We start from the raw sequence: 14090 nt of genomic DNA, 5'->3' as shown, positions 1-14090 counted from the left end.
TGTGTCTGAGGAAACAATAAGGAAAGAAAGAAAGAAAGAAAGAAGGAAAGGAAGAAAGAAAGAAAGAAAGGAAGAAAGAAAGAAAGGAAGAAAGAAAGAGAGAAAACGACCATCAGGACGAAGTAATTGCGACTCGACAGAATGATGCCATCAAAGAGATAGCGCTGCTAAATGCCGAGAGCACTGACACAAACAGAATGCGCCGTAATAACTTGCTTTTCCTCGGACTGGAAGACAAAGAAAAAAAAACATGGAATGAGTCTGAGGAAAAAATAATCAATTTCTGCGCTAGCAAGCTGGAAATGCATCTAGAACCGAGCGCTATTGAACGTGTCCATCGCATAGGCAAATACCGTCCGGAAAGAAAACGCCCGATAATTATCAAGCTGGCTCATTTCAAATCAAAGGAAAACATTCTGGCCTGTGGGCGGAAACTAAAGGCAACTAACTTCGCCATACGTGAAGATTTCGCTCCTGCTACTCGCATCGCACGTTCTAAATTGTTAGGTTTCATACGACCACAAAAATGTGCGTTCAAACTACACGTAGACAAGTTGCTCGTCAACAATAAGCGCTGTCACTACGACCCTACTTCTGACAGCGTGATTGAGGCTACGAGACCATTCATAAACACGCATGGAAACAGCACATCCCAAATAACAAGACACGAAAACGTGCAATGACGCACAACGAAGCCTATCACTTCAACCTCATTTCGCAATCGTCCCTCATCTTTACGTCTCCTTAACATAGCCTTCACTAACATGCGCAGTTTGCTACCCAAACGAGAACAACTTCGCAGCTTCACTCACGACATCGATGCCGACATCATAGTACGAACTGAAACGTGGCTAAACGGAGACGTAAGAGATAGCGAAATTTCCCCTCCGAATTCCGGCTATGCTCTTTATCGCCATGATCGGAGCAACCGGAGAGGTGGAGGTGTTTTATTAGCTATCAGAAACACCTTCTCATCTTCCCTGATCAGTCGGGATGATAATCTCGAACTATTGTAGACTTGCGCTTACAATGGTCCTGGAAAGACAATTTTTGGCGTGTGCTATAGGCCGCCCGCCGGACAGCCATCCGTCATTGTGCGATTCACTCCGTAAAGCACTAACCGACATCACTGACAAATTCCCTAACGCACCTATTCACCTCCTTGGTGATTTCGATTACCGTAACATTAACTGGCCTCTGCTTTCTGTAACCAACAGGTCACCGTTATCCGAAACTAAACAATTTATTGACCTTATTCTAGACTTCAACCTACATCAGGTGATATCATGTTCTACAAGAGGGGCTAACACCCTTGACCTCATCCTCACGTCTTGCCCTGATAGCTTAAAGAGCGTTACCACACTACCCGGTCTTAGCGATCACAACCTCATCCATATCTGCATGACAATAGCGCTTAGGAAAAAGTCACCCACAACAAAAATAATAAAAGATTACAAAAGGGGCGGACTTTGACGCCATAAATAACGAACTCCATCAGTTTTTTAATGATTTTCAGCAGTCTTACTTATCAAGAACTGTCGATTGCAACTGTGAACTTCATAAGAATTTATTGCTCAACCTGGAAGCTAGATACATATCGACAGTTCTCGTGAAATCCGACTAACAATGAATGGTTTAATAAACGACTGAAAGCTCTCCTTACTAAAAAGAAAAGGCTTTACCGAAAAGCGAAACTTACAAATAACTTAGAAACATGGGGAAAATACGAACTGTGCGCTAACCAATATATTCAGGAGCTGTCGATAGCCAAAGATAACTTCTTTAATCATGACCTGACGATTCAACGATCAAACCCCAACAAATTCTGGCGCTTACTTTCAGTAAAGACATTCTAGACAGATTGAACTAACAGATCCGTATGGTAATCTCATTAACTCTGAGAAATGCGGGTCAGCTCTTAACAACTACTTCACCTCAGTTTTCTCCAACACTAATGACGCTCTCATTGAACCAATACCACCACTCCCAGTAAAATTAATGCTAGACATCAAGATCAACTCTGATGGCATATGTAGCCTCATTAATTCGCTCAAACTAACCACCTCAGCCGGGTGTGATGGAAGTAACGCCAAAGTACTAGTTAACACCGGTAACATTTCTAGCCAGGTATTACATCTGATATTTACGCAAGCCTTAAAGACTGAAAGCTTGCCCGACGACTGGAAAAAGGCCCATGTCTTACCAATCTTCATGACTGGCGACCGCTCCCGCGCTATAAGTTAGCGCCCAATTTGTCTCACCAGCATTCCTTCTAAACTTCTAGAACATATAGTCTCATCCAACCTAATGTCTCACCTGGAATCTATGAACTTCTTTTACCCTCACCAGCACGGCTTCAGAAAACTATTTTCATGCGAGACCCATTCTTCATTTCATGGACCTTCATTTGCAGATTGATGCCATTTTCTTGGATTACTCAAAAGCATTCGACCGCGTTTCCCACAATCACCTACTTCAGAAACTCGCATCTATCGGAATCCCAAATAGCTTGCTTACCTGACTTGAACACTTCTTAAAAAGGCGCACACAGTTTACCTCTGCAAATAACCATAATTCATCTCTTAGCGGCGTAACATCGGGTGTGCCAGAGGGCGCTGGTTTATCGCCTCTACTTTTCCTCATCTACATCAATGACTTACCTGCTAACATTAAGAATAAATTACGTCTTTTCGCGGATGACTTTGTCCTATATTCCACAATCAAAGGCGCGAATCAAATCACCGCACTACAACAGGATCTCGATTCCATCGCAGTATGGTGCGAGAAATGGTACATGCCGCATATCGTTACTAAATGCAAAGCTCTGTCATTCACCCGCAACCACAGCTTAACCAGTCACACCTACACAATAAATTCAGCTCCTGTCAATCAGACCCCGTCCTGCAAATATCTCGGCGTTCACATGACATCGACACTATCATGGGCAACTCATATTGACACCATCTGTTCTAACGCTTCACGCACCCTTGGATATTTAAAACGCAACCTGAAAGCCGCATCACCAGAAATAAAAAAGCTAGCATACCAAACATTCGTACGTCCGCAGTTAGAATATGCGTCATCTATCTGGCATCCTTCCCAATCATATCTAACCTATGACATAGGAGCAATACAAAATCGCGCTGCTCGGTTTATAACTTCCAATTACTCTCGTTATACCAGCATAACCGCACTAAAACATACACTTTAACTACCATCACTTGCTTCCCGCCGGATCATCTCTCGTCTCTGCTTGCTTCACACCTTCTATTACCATCCACACTCCAGGCATTCCCTGTTAAATCCACCCTTAGGTACATCCTCTCCCTTAAGCCACAGTCGTCCCATAGCAAACATTAACACCCGCTCATCTGCCATGAACACTTCATTTTTCCCCGACGCTATAACGCATTGGAACCATCTCCCAGAATATATAGTGTCATGCACTGACCGTAAAACGTACCGAGAAATGTTAAATATCCACACTGCTTAATTACCGATCCCACTTACCCTTACTCTAACACAATGTTCCTTTTTTTTTCGCAATTGTTCCTGGCTTGTATTTGTTTATTGTTGTTTCGTTACTGTTATGTACATTTCTTCTAACATTGTCACAAGGATTAAAGCCCTCCCTTATGTAATGCCTCCGGGCCTTTAAGGTGAAATAAATGAAATGAAATATATATATGCACACACACACACACACACACACACACACACGCACACACACACACACACACACACACACAGGGTGTTTCAGCAAAAACTCAAAATTTTTTTAAAGGTTGGTTGTGGCAAATAGCTCAGTTCTAGTTTATGACCCAGTGTACACGAAGCGTCGGACACTACTTGCACAACAAATTGAAATGCAAAATTGACTAATAAACAATGATTCACTAATTAAATTTTAGCTAATTATCTTGTGACCCATATTACAATTTACAAATTATAGAAGTGGACTTCTCAAGGCGGATTCACTTGCAACGAATTCTCAAGACGACACCAGTTTCGAGATATAAATTTCCGAACTTTGCGGAGAAATGCATTGGCGTTCCAGTTACTTGTGTGCTTCAGTGCATGAAACTAGGTTTTGTTAACAAATCTCGAAACTGGTGTAATTTCGAAAATTCGTTTCAAGTGAATCCGCCTCGCGAACTCCACGGCTAGAGTTTGTAAATTGCAATATGGGCCATGATGTAATTAGTTAAAATTTTAAGAGAATTTGTATTAATTAGACAATTATAAATTTTTTTTTCAAGTATTGTCCACTGCTCCAAGTATACCAGCTCATGAAGTAGAATTGTGATATCTGCCACAGGCAACCTCTAAATAGTTTTGAAAGTGCGCGCTGAAACTCCCTGTGAGTTTCAGTCAGTTGTTAGCTATGCTTTTGTAATGTTGCGATTTTGTTCTCACTCCTGTAACAACCCTCGCTAGAGGATTGACAGTGCTTTAAAATGAAAAAAAAAAATCTATAGATACACATGTATATACATAGGCTCCAAAGGCCTGGAGCAGGCGAAGAAAGATAATCGCATTAAAATTAAGTTCGGAAAGGCGTGAAAACGAAAGCAGACTAACGATGTTCCCCGAGCGGATCCATTCGGGGGAACGACTTACGTGAAGCGGGGGCCAGAGGGTTGGGTTGCCGGCGCTGAGGGGCGTTTAATTCCGTGGCACCCGGCATCGGTTAAACCCCCGAGATACACTTTTCCCCCTACACGCAGAACACAGGCACGACTAAGCGCGGGAGCCTCTAACCGTCATGTGGGCAGTGATCTGCTGTCACAACACACGAAACGCCTGCTGAAGTAGACACCACTGTGGGCGCAGATCACGAAGAACGGCTAAAAAACCCATATTTGCACGTTCTAACACCGTGAAAAAAGGCTATTCGAATTGGAATGTTTCGAAGAGAGCACAGCTTACGCTCAACCTGGTCTATCAGAGCACTTTACCTTGAAAGGCGAAGGCGTTGGAGCTATACGTGCAAAGCGTACAAATCATTATTGCCTTTGCAGGTAAGCGCCACTTCATTTACGAGGCGACACGGATGAACAGAAGGCACGCGAAAATAAACATTCGCTATACGACGTCGAGGGCGGTGCTTGTCTCGCCTGCGAGCTTCCCTGATATCTGTAAAATTTTGCAGGTTTGTTAAGGGACACTTCGTTAAGGGACACATTGAGCGCCACAGTGCAGTGCACCAGAATCTCGACATCACCAAGGTACGTCTCCATCATGGAAACCACATCACCAGTAACACTGCCGGCTAAGGGAAAAGTCAGCGCTGATGTAGCTGGCGCGAACTTCAGGTTACCTGTCTATTGAAGGAAACAGTACTTACGTTAGTATTCGTGCCTTTGTTATCGGGTATGTAAGAGGGGTTTACAAGGTGGCTTATAATAGAATTACAATGATGGATAGCATGAGAGAGACACGGTTCTCATTGTGGTTGACGGCAAAGTTGTAACTTAATGTGTCGTCTTAGTCGCTATTAAGCTTTGCCGTAGGTCACTGGATGACCGATATAGGCCACAGAGTCAAACGTGACAGCAAAGACTACTGATCAGCTAAATATAAAATTTCTGCTTTTCCGTTTCTTCTTTTTTTGTGTTTGTGCGATTTTGCAAGACACTACAGTTTGTACGTTCTTGCAGAAAATATCTCTAACTACTTTGTAGATATGATTAGATAAGACGTCTCGAGTATAGTAACTATAAATAAGTGCATTGTTGAACTATGCAGAGCTGAAGTTTAAACGGCTAAATCAGTATTCTGAGGCATCAGACGAAGCGTAGCATATGTGACACGTTGGATGTTTGCAGAGTTAGATGCATTAAAGACGATTTTTTTCACTCGGCACCCAGACGCTGTTTTCCTTTGCGAAATGTTTTCATAAGCGCAATCTTGCTTGCTTCGATTTCGTGGTCATCGCTGATATTTCACCCTCATACTTACAGTAAGTTTGTGCAAGGAAGGGGGTATCATATGGCTGCTATACTGCCTTAGCTTCACGCAAAGCCTCAGGACCACTCTCCGAATACCGCGGTAGCGTAATGGCTATGTCGTTGCATCACAGAGTTCGAGGCCTTGGGTTCAATGTACGCCCCGGCGGCCTCATTTCGATGGGATCACAATGCGAGCATTCTCGTTCACCCATATTTAGGCACACGTAAAGAACTCCAGGTGGCTAAAGAAAATCACAGGTGTCGCTCTACGGTGTTCCTCATATGGAGATCGTGCTTATCGCACGTAAAGCCACAGAATTGTTTTTCTTCTTTAATTATGACGACTCGGCAAGCTCGCCGCTCCATATTTCGCATTGTCTTAGTCTCCCTCGAACCGAGGCCGATCGCCCCCCCCCCCCCTGGAAGCCTGGAAAAATGGAAATCATCTCGGTGTCCTCGCTGTCTTGTTAGGCTCGCTGACCTTAGATTTCAAGTGTCACGCTGTTTTACGATCAACATTCCTGACGTTGGTTTTCAGTGGTATTCCCAGCCCTGCCTGGTGAATTTTTTTTATCATGTTTTTAGTGTACGGGATTCCACTGTCTTAGTTGATGCATGCACAACGCATACACAATTGCGGCTGGGGTGACACACAACTTACCGCAGCCTTCTCCGGTATCCTCATAACGTCCAACTCCTCGATAGAAAAGACCACTCCACTTTCGTTGCGATAACCGCAATACGTCTTCGGGCACCCGGCCAAGCGGCAGTGGGCCCACCAGCGTAGCAACACATGCCTGCAACGGCAACAATGAGAAATGAATGCGCTTAACACCGTACAGGGGCACAGCCGACGATAAATAACAGTGGTTATACAAACCTACCGATATCAATCAGGACAGGTGAGCAATTACTACCAAGCTGTCGCACCCATTTTTACGAAAATTGAAGTTTTATTGGCGCGAAGAACATGTTTTATCTTTTTTCTTTACATGGCAAAACCCACGATATAATATGAAGCAAGCCCTAGCAGGGCAGGCCGGAATAATTTTGACCACCTGGGTTCACTAGCGACCAACCAATGCACGGTGCACTGGCGTCGCTGCATTTCGATCACATCAAAACGCGGCCGCTGAAGCAGGGATTTCATCCCACGCCTTCCGGTTTCTCATCGCAGCTCCAGTATACACAACCACTGTTTCGAATGTTTCGAAACCGTTCTTTGACGCAGAAAAATCCTGTTTATGCACAGTGATAGCTTTACAAGGGAAGTGGCGGAAGCATTTCACATAATGAGAAAAGGTACTGCGTGTATTAGTCTTTGAATTTATCTTTGAAGGAAATAGGCTTGCTGAACCGGGGTAAACAACGGTGTTAATTTCACCCGCGACCACGAGACTATATGTTGGGAATGGCAAGTAAGTGCTTTTATCAATATCTAGCATGAGCGCACGCTTGTTGTAAGGCTTTAAAACGCCATCGTGTTTTTTGCAATAAACGCAGTTGTAAGTCAGCAGCGTGTGTGTCCCATCGTGTATTCTGTCGTCCGGTGTACGTTTTTAGCACTGTTTTCGAAAATTATGAAAAACCATCAACTCGCTCAATCTGCCGTTCTTTTTCTATGCGGTTCATTTAGATGAAACACAGAAGGCTCGCTTGTCGGCACTGCCATGCAAGCACGAAAAACTCTTCAGCGATCAATCTGTCTGTAACGGTTTGGCGAGTCAGGTGATTGTCATGAGTATCCGATCCTTGTCGCCAGTGTCACGATCCGCCCGGGTTCGTGAACAAGGGAGGGCTTCAGGAACCCTCCGTTAGACGGACCCTCCGCAGTGTGGTGGTGCTGAACGATGACTGACCGCCGAGCAGCCGTGCTCATCGGTCTTTATTGCGGTGCCGTGACCAATGTTGCCTGCCGAGCTTAGCAGTCCGCCGAGCCTAGCGGCGAACGAACATTATGCCTGAGGGGGCGCCACGTGCTTGCTACACCCCCTTAACCCTAGTTTGTTCGGTGAATAAAAGAAACAAACGTCCATGTTCAGAGCAGAAGGCTCTGCCACCGTCCCAGCCAAGTCGACGGTGCCTCCTACCCAGGCGAGTACCGGTCCGGTGGCCTCCGCCGTCGAGTACTCCGCCTGGGCACCGGTGTTGATGGGTCGGGTGTGGGAACGCCGGGTGCTGCCTTAGCCAGCCTCGCTCCATCCGGAGGGTCCGTAGTTGTCGGCCTCGTGAGTGGTGCTCGGCTCGACACCGGTCCAACGGGTGCCGCACCACTGGCTGCGGTTCCCGCCTCCGAGGTGGGTGGTGCTCCGCTGGAAGCCACTGGCGCTGCCTATAGTCCTCCTGCGGGCTGGGACTCAGAAGTGGCAGTCGAGGGTGCTGGCCAGGCCCCGAGGCGAGGCCTGACATGGTCGGCTTATATGTGCCACATGGCCCCGTCTGGCATGCGGACGAGTAGCGAAGGAGACACCACCTGTCCAGCAGACCAGGGTGGGCCAGGACGGAAGTTCCTGGCGAAAACTAGAGCTCCCGACTCTGGCAAAGGCCCGGGACGGCATCCTTGGTCAGCAGCCAGCTTCTGCTTCAGCTGGTTCAAGAGCACTGTGGATCGGAGGTCCGGATGCAAGACGTCCGAGGGTGTCTTGACCACCCGACCCAGCAGGAGCTCACAGGGGGCACGGCCAGTGACATCGTGGGGCGCGGTCCGGTACTGAAATAGTATCCGGGCAATCTGCATCCGGGAATCCCCAGTCTGGCTCTTGAGCTTGTCTGATGGTTTGCACCACCCGCTCGGCTGCACCATCTGAAGCAGGGTGGTATGGCGGAACCATCATCCCGCGGATTTCGTTCTTCGTCAGCCAGACCAGGTACTTTGTGCTGGCGAAAGCAGGACCATTGTCGGACACGATGACATCGGGCAACTCCTGGGCGGCGAAGACTTGTCGTAGCGCTGCAATAGTCGCGCTTGCTGATGGAGTGGTGACAGGTAGAACCTCCACCCACTTTAAAAAGACATCCACCACCACCAAGAAGTAATGGCCCTTGCAGGGCCCCCACACTCCGCATGTAGGCGGGACCAGGGTCTCTGTGGGAACAGCCAGAGGTAATTTCCACATGACGCGAAGCTCGCTGATGCTCCTGGCAGATATGGCAGCTCTGCACCAAGTGAGCGATGTCCTGATTCAGGCCAGGCGACCAATCATGGAACCGGGCCACCATCTTGGTCTTTTCTATGCCAGGATGATCCGCGTGCAGCAACTGCAGAAGCCTGGACCGGAGACTTTGTGGGATCACCACCCTCGAACCTCACAGTAGACAGCCCTGCTGCAAGCTCAGCGACCTTGTGACTATAGGCCTGCTGCACCGATTCCTCTCCACAGGACAGCACCTTGACCACCTGAGACAGGACTGGGTCCCGGCTGGTCGCTTGAGATACCGTAGATCTGGAGAGCACCTCCGGGTATGCGTGTTCCAGCATGAACACTTCAGCATGTTCTGGCCCAGCATCAGGCACCTCTGCCAGGGGCAGGCGTCTCAGGGCATCCGCAGGTCCCAGGCCCTTTCCCAGACGGTAAACCAGCTGGTAACTAAGCTGCCAGCCTCAAGGCCCAGCATACCACTCGAGGCGATGCCTGCACAGGAACTGCCTTGTCATGCCCCAGCAGCCCCAACAGCGGCTTGTGGTCCGTGACCGCCTCGAACTTCCGGCCCCACATATACTGGTGGAAGCGTTCGACACCGAACATAAGGGCCTAACCTTCCTTGTCCAGATGGCTGTAACGTTGCTCTCCAGCAAGAAGCCGTCGAGAAGCAAACGACACAGGACGTTCCTGGCCATCTTTGTCCCGGCGTGCCAGGACGGCTCCCACACAGTATGGCGACGCATCTATGGTAAGGACGACAGGCTTAGCAGGTTTGAAGTGCACCAGCACTGAAGCGTTGGTGATCAGCTCCTTGCTGCGCTCTTGCTGACTCCTTGCTGACTCCTTCTTCCAGACCCATTGCTGACCATCTCGAAGCAGAAGATGGAGCGGCTGTAGGTGCTCCGACAGATTCGGCAAAAAACTCCTGTAGAAGTTGATGAGGCCCAGGTAGCTCGGAAGCTCCTTGTTCTGGGGCTTAGGTGCCTTGAGCACAGCATCAACTTTGCGGCCAGCCGGGGCTAGGCCTGGCTTGGAAATGACATGTCCCAAGTACTCAACGCTGGGGGCTAGGAAAAGGCGCTTTGCCAGCTTGAGCTTGAGGCCGGCGTCCTGCAGTCGTGCCCGGACGTTGTGCCGCTTCTGCAGGTGATCAACGTCGTCACTGCCCGTAACCAGGATGTCGTTCAAGTACACCTCCACGTGCTTCGTGCCCCTAAAGAGGATGTCCATCTCCCTCTGGAATATGGCTGGGGCCGAGGCCACGCCCAACGGTAAGCGCGTGTACAGAAAGAGCCCCAAAGTTGTCGATATTGTGACATACTTCCGGGAGGCATCCTGAGGCACCAGCTGCTGGTAAGCATCTCTGAGGTCGAGCTTGGTAAACTTCTCTCCACCGGACAATGCTGACCAGTGATCTTCAATCTGGGGCAGCGGGTACTTCTCGACGGTAGCGACGGGGTTGTTGGTAAGTTTGAAATCCCCGCAGATCCTGACACTGCCGTCTCGCTTGAGGACTGGTACGATGGGAGCGGCCCATTCAGATGTCTTGAAAGGTACCAGGATGCCCTCTCGCTGTAACCGTTGCAGCTCTTGGGTGACCCCGTCTTTCAGGGTGAACGGCAGTGGGCGAGGCTTGAAAAAACGTGGCAGGGCTCCCTCAGGTACATAGATGCCAGCCGTCGTGCCGGCAAATGTGCCCACCCCTCTCTGGAAGAGGGACTTGAATTCGGTCAGAAGGCTGTGGACGTCTTTCACCACATGCACGCTGGCTTCCTGGTACTCTGGCAGACAAACGCCCAGTGCATGAATCCAGTTTCGGCCCAGCAGCGTCGACGACGACCCCTTCGTTAAGTAAAGGGGAAGGGTCTCCTTCCTGTCGCCAAAGCTAACGCGGACCTGTGCCTGACCCTGGACCTGGGAGAGTTGCCCGGAGTAGCTGCGCAGCCCCACACCCGAAGCCTCGACGGACACGCCGGGAAAGTACGCTTGAAGAGTTCCCCGGCCATTACTGACATGCTGGCCCCTGTGTCCAGCTCCATGGATATGGGGTGCCCGCAGATTGCGACGATCAGCACGTATGGTGGCACAGACGACAGTACAAAGCCTGTGTACCACATGCCGAAAATCGGCGGGTCCTCAGTCACGACGTGGAGCCTGACCGCGGAAGAACTTGAGCCTGCTGCCGCACGCCCCCGCCGCATACGCTTGCGGCGGCTGCAGGCGCTCTTGGGCAAGCTCTTGCGTAAGTTGGCGGATGGGTAGTGGGGACCTCAGCAGCCGCAGGCCTTTTGCCATCTGTCTAGCGCCAAAGCAAAGACAGCGCAGCTGATGCTCTCGCACCTGACCAGACTGTTTGTAGTCCAGACTGACGCGATGCATCTCTGTTTAGTTCTTTAGGAGCGCTCCTCCTACAGGAATACGATGGCGTGTTGCAGCTGTTGGCCTTTAGCAGCCGCTCTTTGATACCAGCAGAGAGGAATTAGCCCCTGACTAACGAGTGCCTCACAATCGTGTTTGCACTATGTCAATTTATAGTATACTAAATTTTATAGTGCAGAAAGACCAGATTGTGCTAAGTTAACTGATGCGGCTCGTCGAGGCTGCGGGCCGGCTGGTGCACTAGGCTCTCCTGATAAAGCTTTACGGCTTTCCAGCGCAGTATCGACAAAAGGTGCATCAAGGTGGTAGCGGACGCAGAATCTCATGCCCCACTGTCTACCAGTAGCCTTCCTACAAGTGGGGCAGCCGCTGCGGGTTCCTTTGCGCCAACAATAGTCGGGGACGAAACGAGCGGAAAAACAGGCGAGTCCGCCAACGGGCAAGCCTCTGATTACGCTCTGTAGGCAAGCAGCGTGCCACAAAGGGGGCAAACGGGGGAGCTTCTCGAGAGAGGACCCACGACGCCAATGGCTGCAGTCCTGAGTGGCAACGAGACAAGACTCCTTTTTTAGAGTACTATAATCTCTTTCAGCAGACAAAAGCTACTGTAGGCCAATCAAATTGATCCGTTTTGTCGCGGACTGAGCGACGGTCTCGGACGTACAGCACCGAAACGCTTCTGGTAGTAGGGTGGGCGCAGGTGAACCGGAACCAGCGTGTGTCGCTGGGCCCCCTGTGGATTCATATTTATTGGATCATGGCGGGCTCCTGCTGAAGTACGTAGCCACCAATGATGAGTCTGTGGACCTGCTTAAAGTGGTTATCCAAAACGTCGGAGAAGCGCACTGTTTCAATCCTCTCATGACGAACCCTTGGCGGGTTATTTGAGTGGCTCCAAAGTTTTTGTGAAAGTAAGCCGAAGCATGACCTGGCCTGGCATAAATCGTGACATTTTTTACTATTACCATGAAACCGTGAAATAAATGGTGGTAAGCCGCCCGGGCTGAGGAAACCAATTGACAGTGAGCGTCCATGGCAAGTGGACCCCTACGATTTTATGGAGCTTTTCCACAAGAATAAGCAGGGATTGCCACACCTGATGGTAGTCGATCATTTTTCTAAGTGGTCGGAGTTGTTTCCGCTACGCAAAGTGACAGCGAGAGCAGTGCTTGAGAAGTTCCTGAAGTTTTTAGCCTTGTCGGCTTTCCGAAAAGACTGATCATGGGCAACGCGTGCTATTTTACCACTCGGGTGTTTAGTTTCTAGGAATCTGCACTTAGCAGCAATCAGTAAACTGCTTCATCCAACCATCCCCAATTTATTTTGGCAGACAGTAACCTCGAGTTCACAATGCTAACCACCACGAATCGTTCTACTGGTTTCTTTCTCGCTTTCCTCAATGTCGCAGGCGAGTTGGCAAATCCGGCGACCAGTGTTAGTCGATGCCAGCTACGGGACGAGGAAGTGCCGGCCGGCTGTTCTATTTACGGTTCAGCACTTCGAGGAAGGCTTCGTTCGACTCTCTGCAGAGCAAGGCAGAGTTTCACTTCGGCCAGGGCCCAGCAGAAGGCTCAGTAGGACCGGAAGCATCGTCATCTTTCACTTAATATAAGGGATCGAGTCTCGTAGCGCAACCACGCTCCTAGTGGCACGACCAAGGGGTTCTCGGCCACGCTTGCTTCTAAGTGGCTTGGTCCGTATAAAGTAAAGCTGGGTCTCCGCTCGCGTACTTGCTAAAGGATGACCCTTAGGGGAAACTCAGCACATCCCAGTCACCGACTTGAAAGACTTTGCGTCACGGTCCCACGACCTCGCGCTCTGAACTATGCTCTGAAAATTCCCGGTCGCAGGAAGGAGGTGAGGATATATCCATGCAATTTGATGAAGCCGTATGTAGAGCGCAGCGGAGTCGTTAATTATACCATCAAAGAGCAGGATGACACTAGTACCTAGTTTAAGGCGTATAAGGCGACCTCCAACTCTGAAATCGGCCTAGAAGAAGTAGTAAAGCATTCGATAAGCTCGCACGCTCTTAGACCTGAGCATCTAAATGAGCTAAAAAGGGTGTTAGGGGAATATCTCGACAGATTCAGCAATCGGCCAGGTAGACCCGAACTAATAACGCATGAAATAGAGCTGATATCAACCGAACCCGTAAGATCAAAGCCTTATAGGGTGTCTCCAAGACAGAGAGAAATTATGGAGGCAGAGATAGAGCGCATGCTAGAGTTGGGAGTTATTGAGAACGCTGAGAGTGACTGCACGTCACCGCTAATACTGGTAGAAACCCCTAACACTGACTCTCGACCATGTGTAAACTACAGGAAGTTAAATGCCATCACTAGGAATCAGCTGTACCCGATACCCAGCATTGAGGAACGAATTGAAAGAGTTAGCGCTGCTAAATACATTTCAACTACAGATCTCGTGCGGGGGTACTGGCAAGTTCCCCTTTCAGAAAGTGCCAGCCGGTATGCCGCATGCATCTTACCTGTAGGCACTTTTCGCCCTTTCGCACTCAGCTTCCGGCTGAAGAACGCGCCATTTAGCTTCTCTAAGTTAATGGATATTGTCCTAAAAGACTTGCAGTAGTTCCCTTTGCCATATCTTCATGGTG

The 14090-nt window shown here is 49.1% G+C and overlaps 1 protein-coding gene across 1 annotated transcript in view; it reads right to left on the bottom strand.

The window, feature by feature from the left end:
- LOC129382731 (decapping and exoribonuclease protein-like) overlaps positions 1–14090 on the bottom strand; it is a 62926-nt gene that overhangs the window by 18048 nt on the left and 30788 nt on the right. Inside the window, exon 4 of the mRNA XM_055066889.2 lies at positions 6613–6748. Within this exon, the coding sequence (XP_054922864.2) occupies positions 6613–6748 (136 nt within the window). The remainder of the gene's footprint in view (positions 1–6612; positions 6749–14090) is intronic.

Source organism: Dermacentor andersoni, chromosome 6 (genome assembly GCF_023375885.2).
Source record: "Dermacentor andersoni chromosome 6, qqDerAnde1_hic_scaffold, whole genome shotgun sequence".
NCBI classification, from domain to species: Eukaryota; Metazoa; Arthropoda; class Arachnida; order Ixodida; family Ixodidae; genus Dermacentor; species Dermacentor andersoni.
The sequence above is the reverse complement of the archived record's forward strand: the minus strand, read 5'-3'. Positions and strand labels throughout refer to the sequence as shown.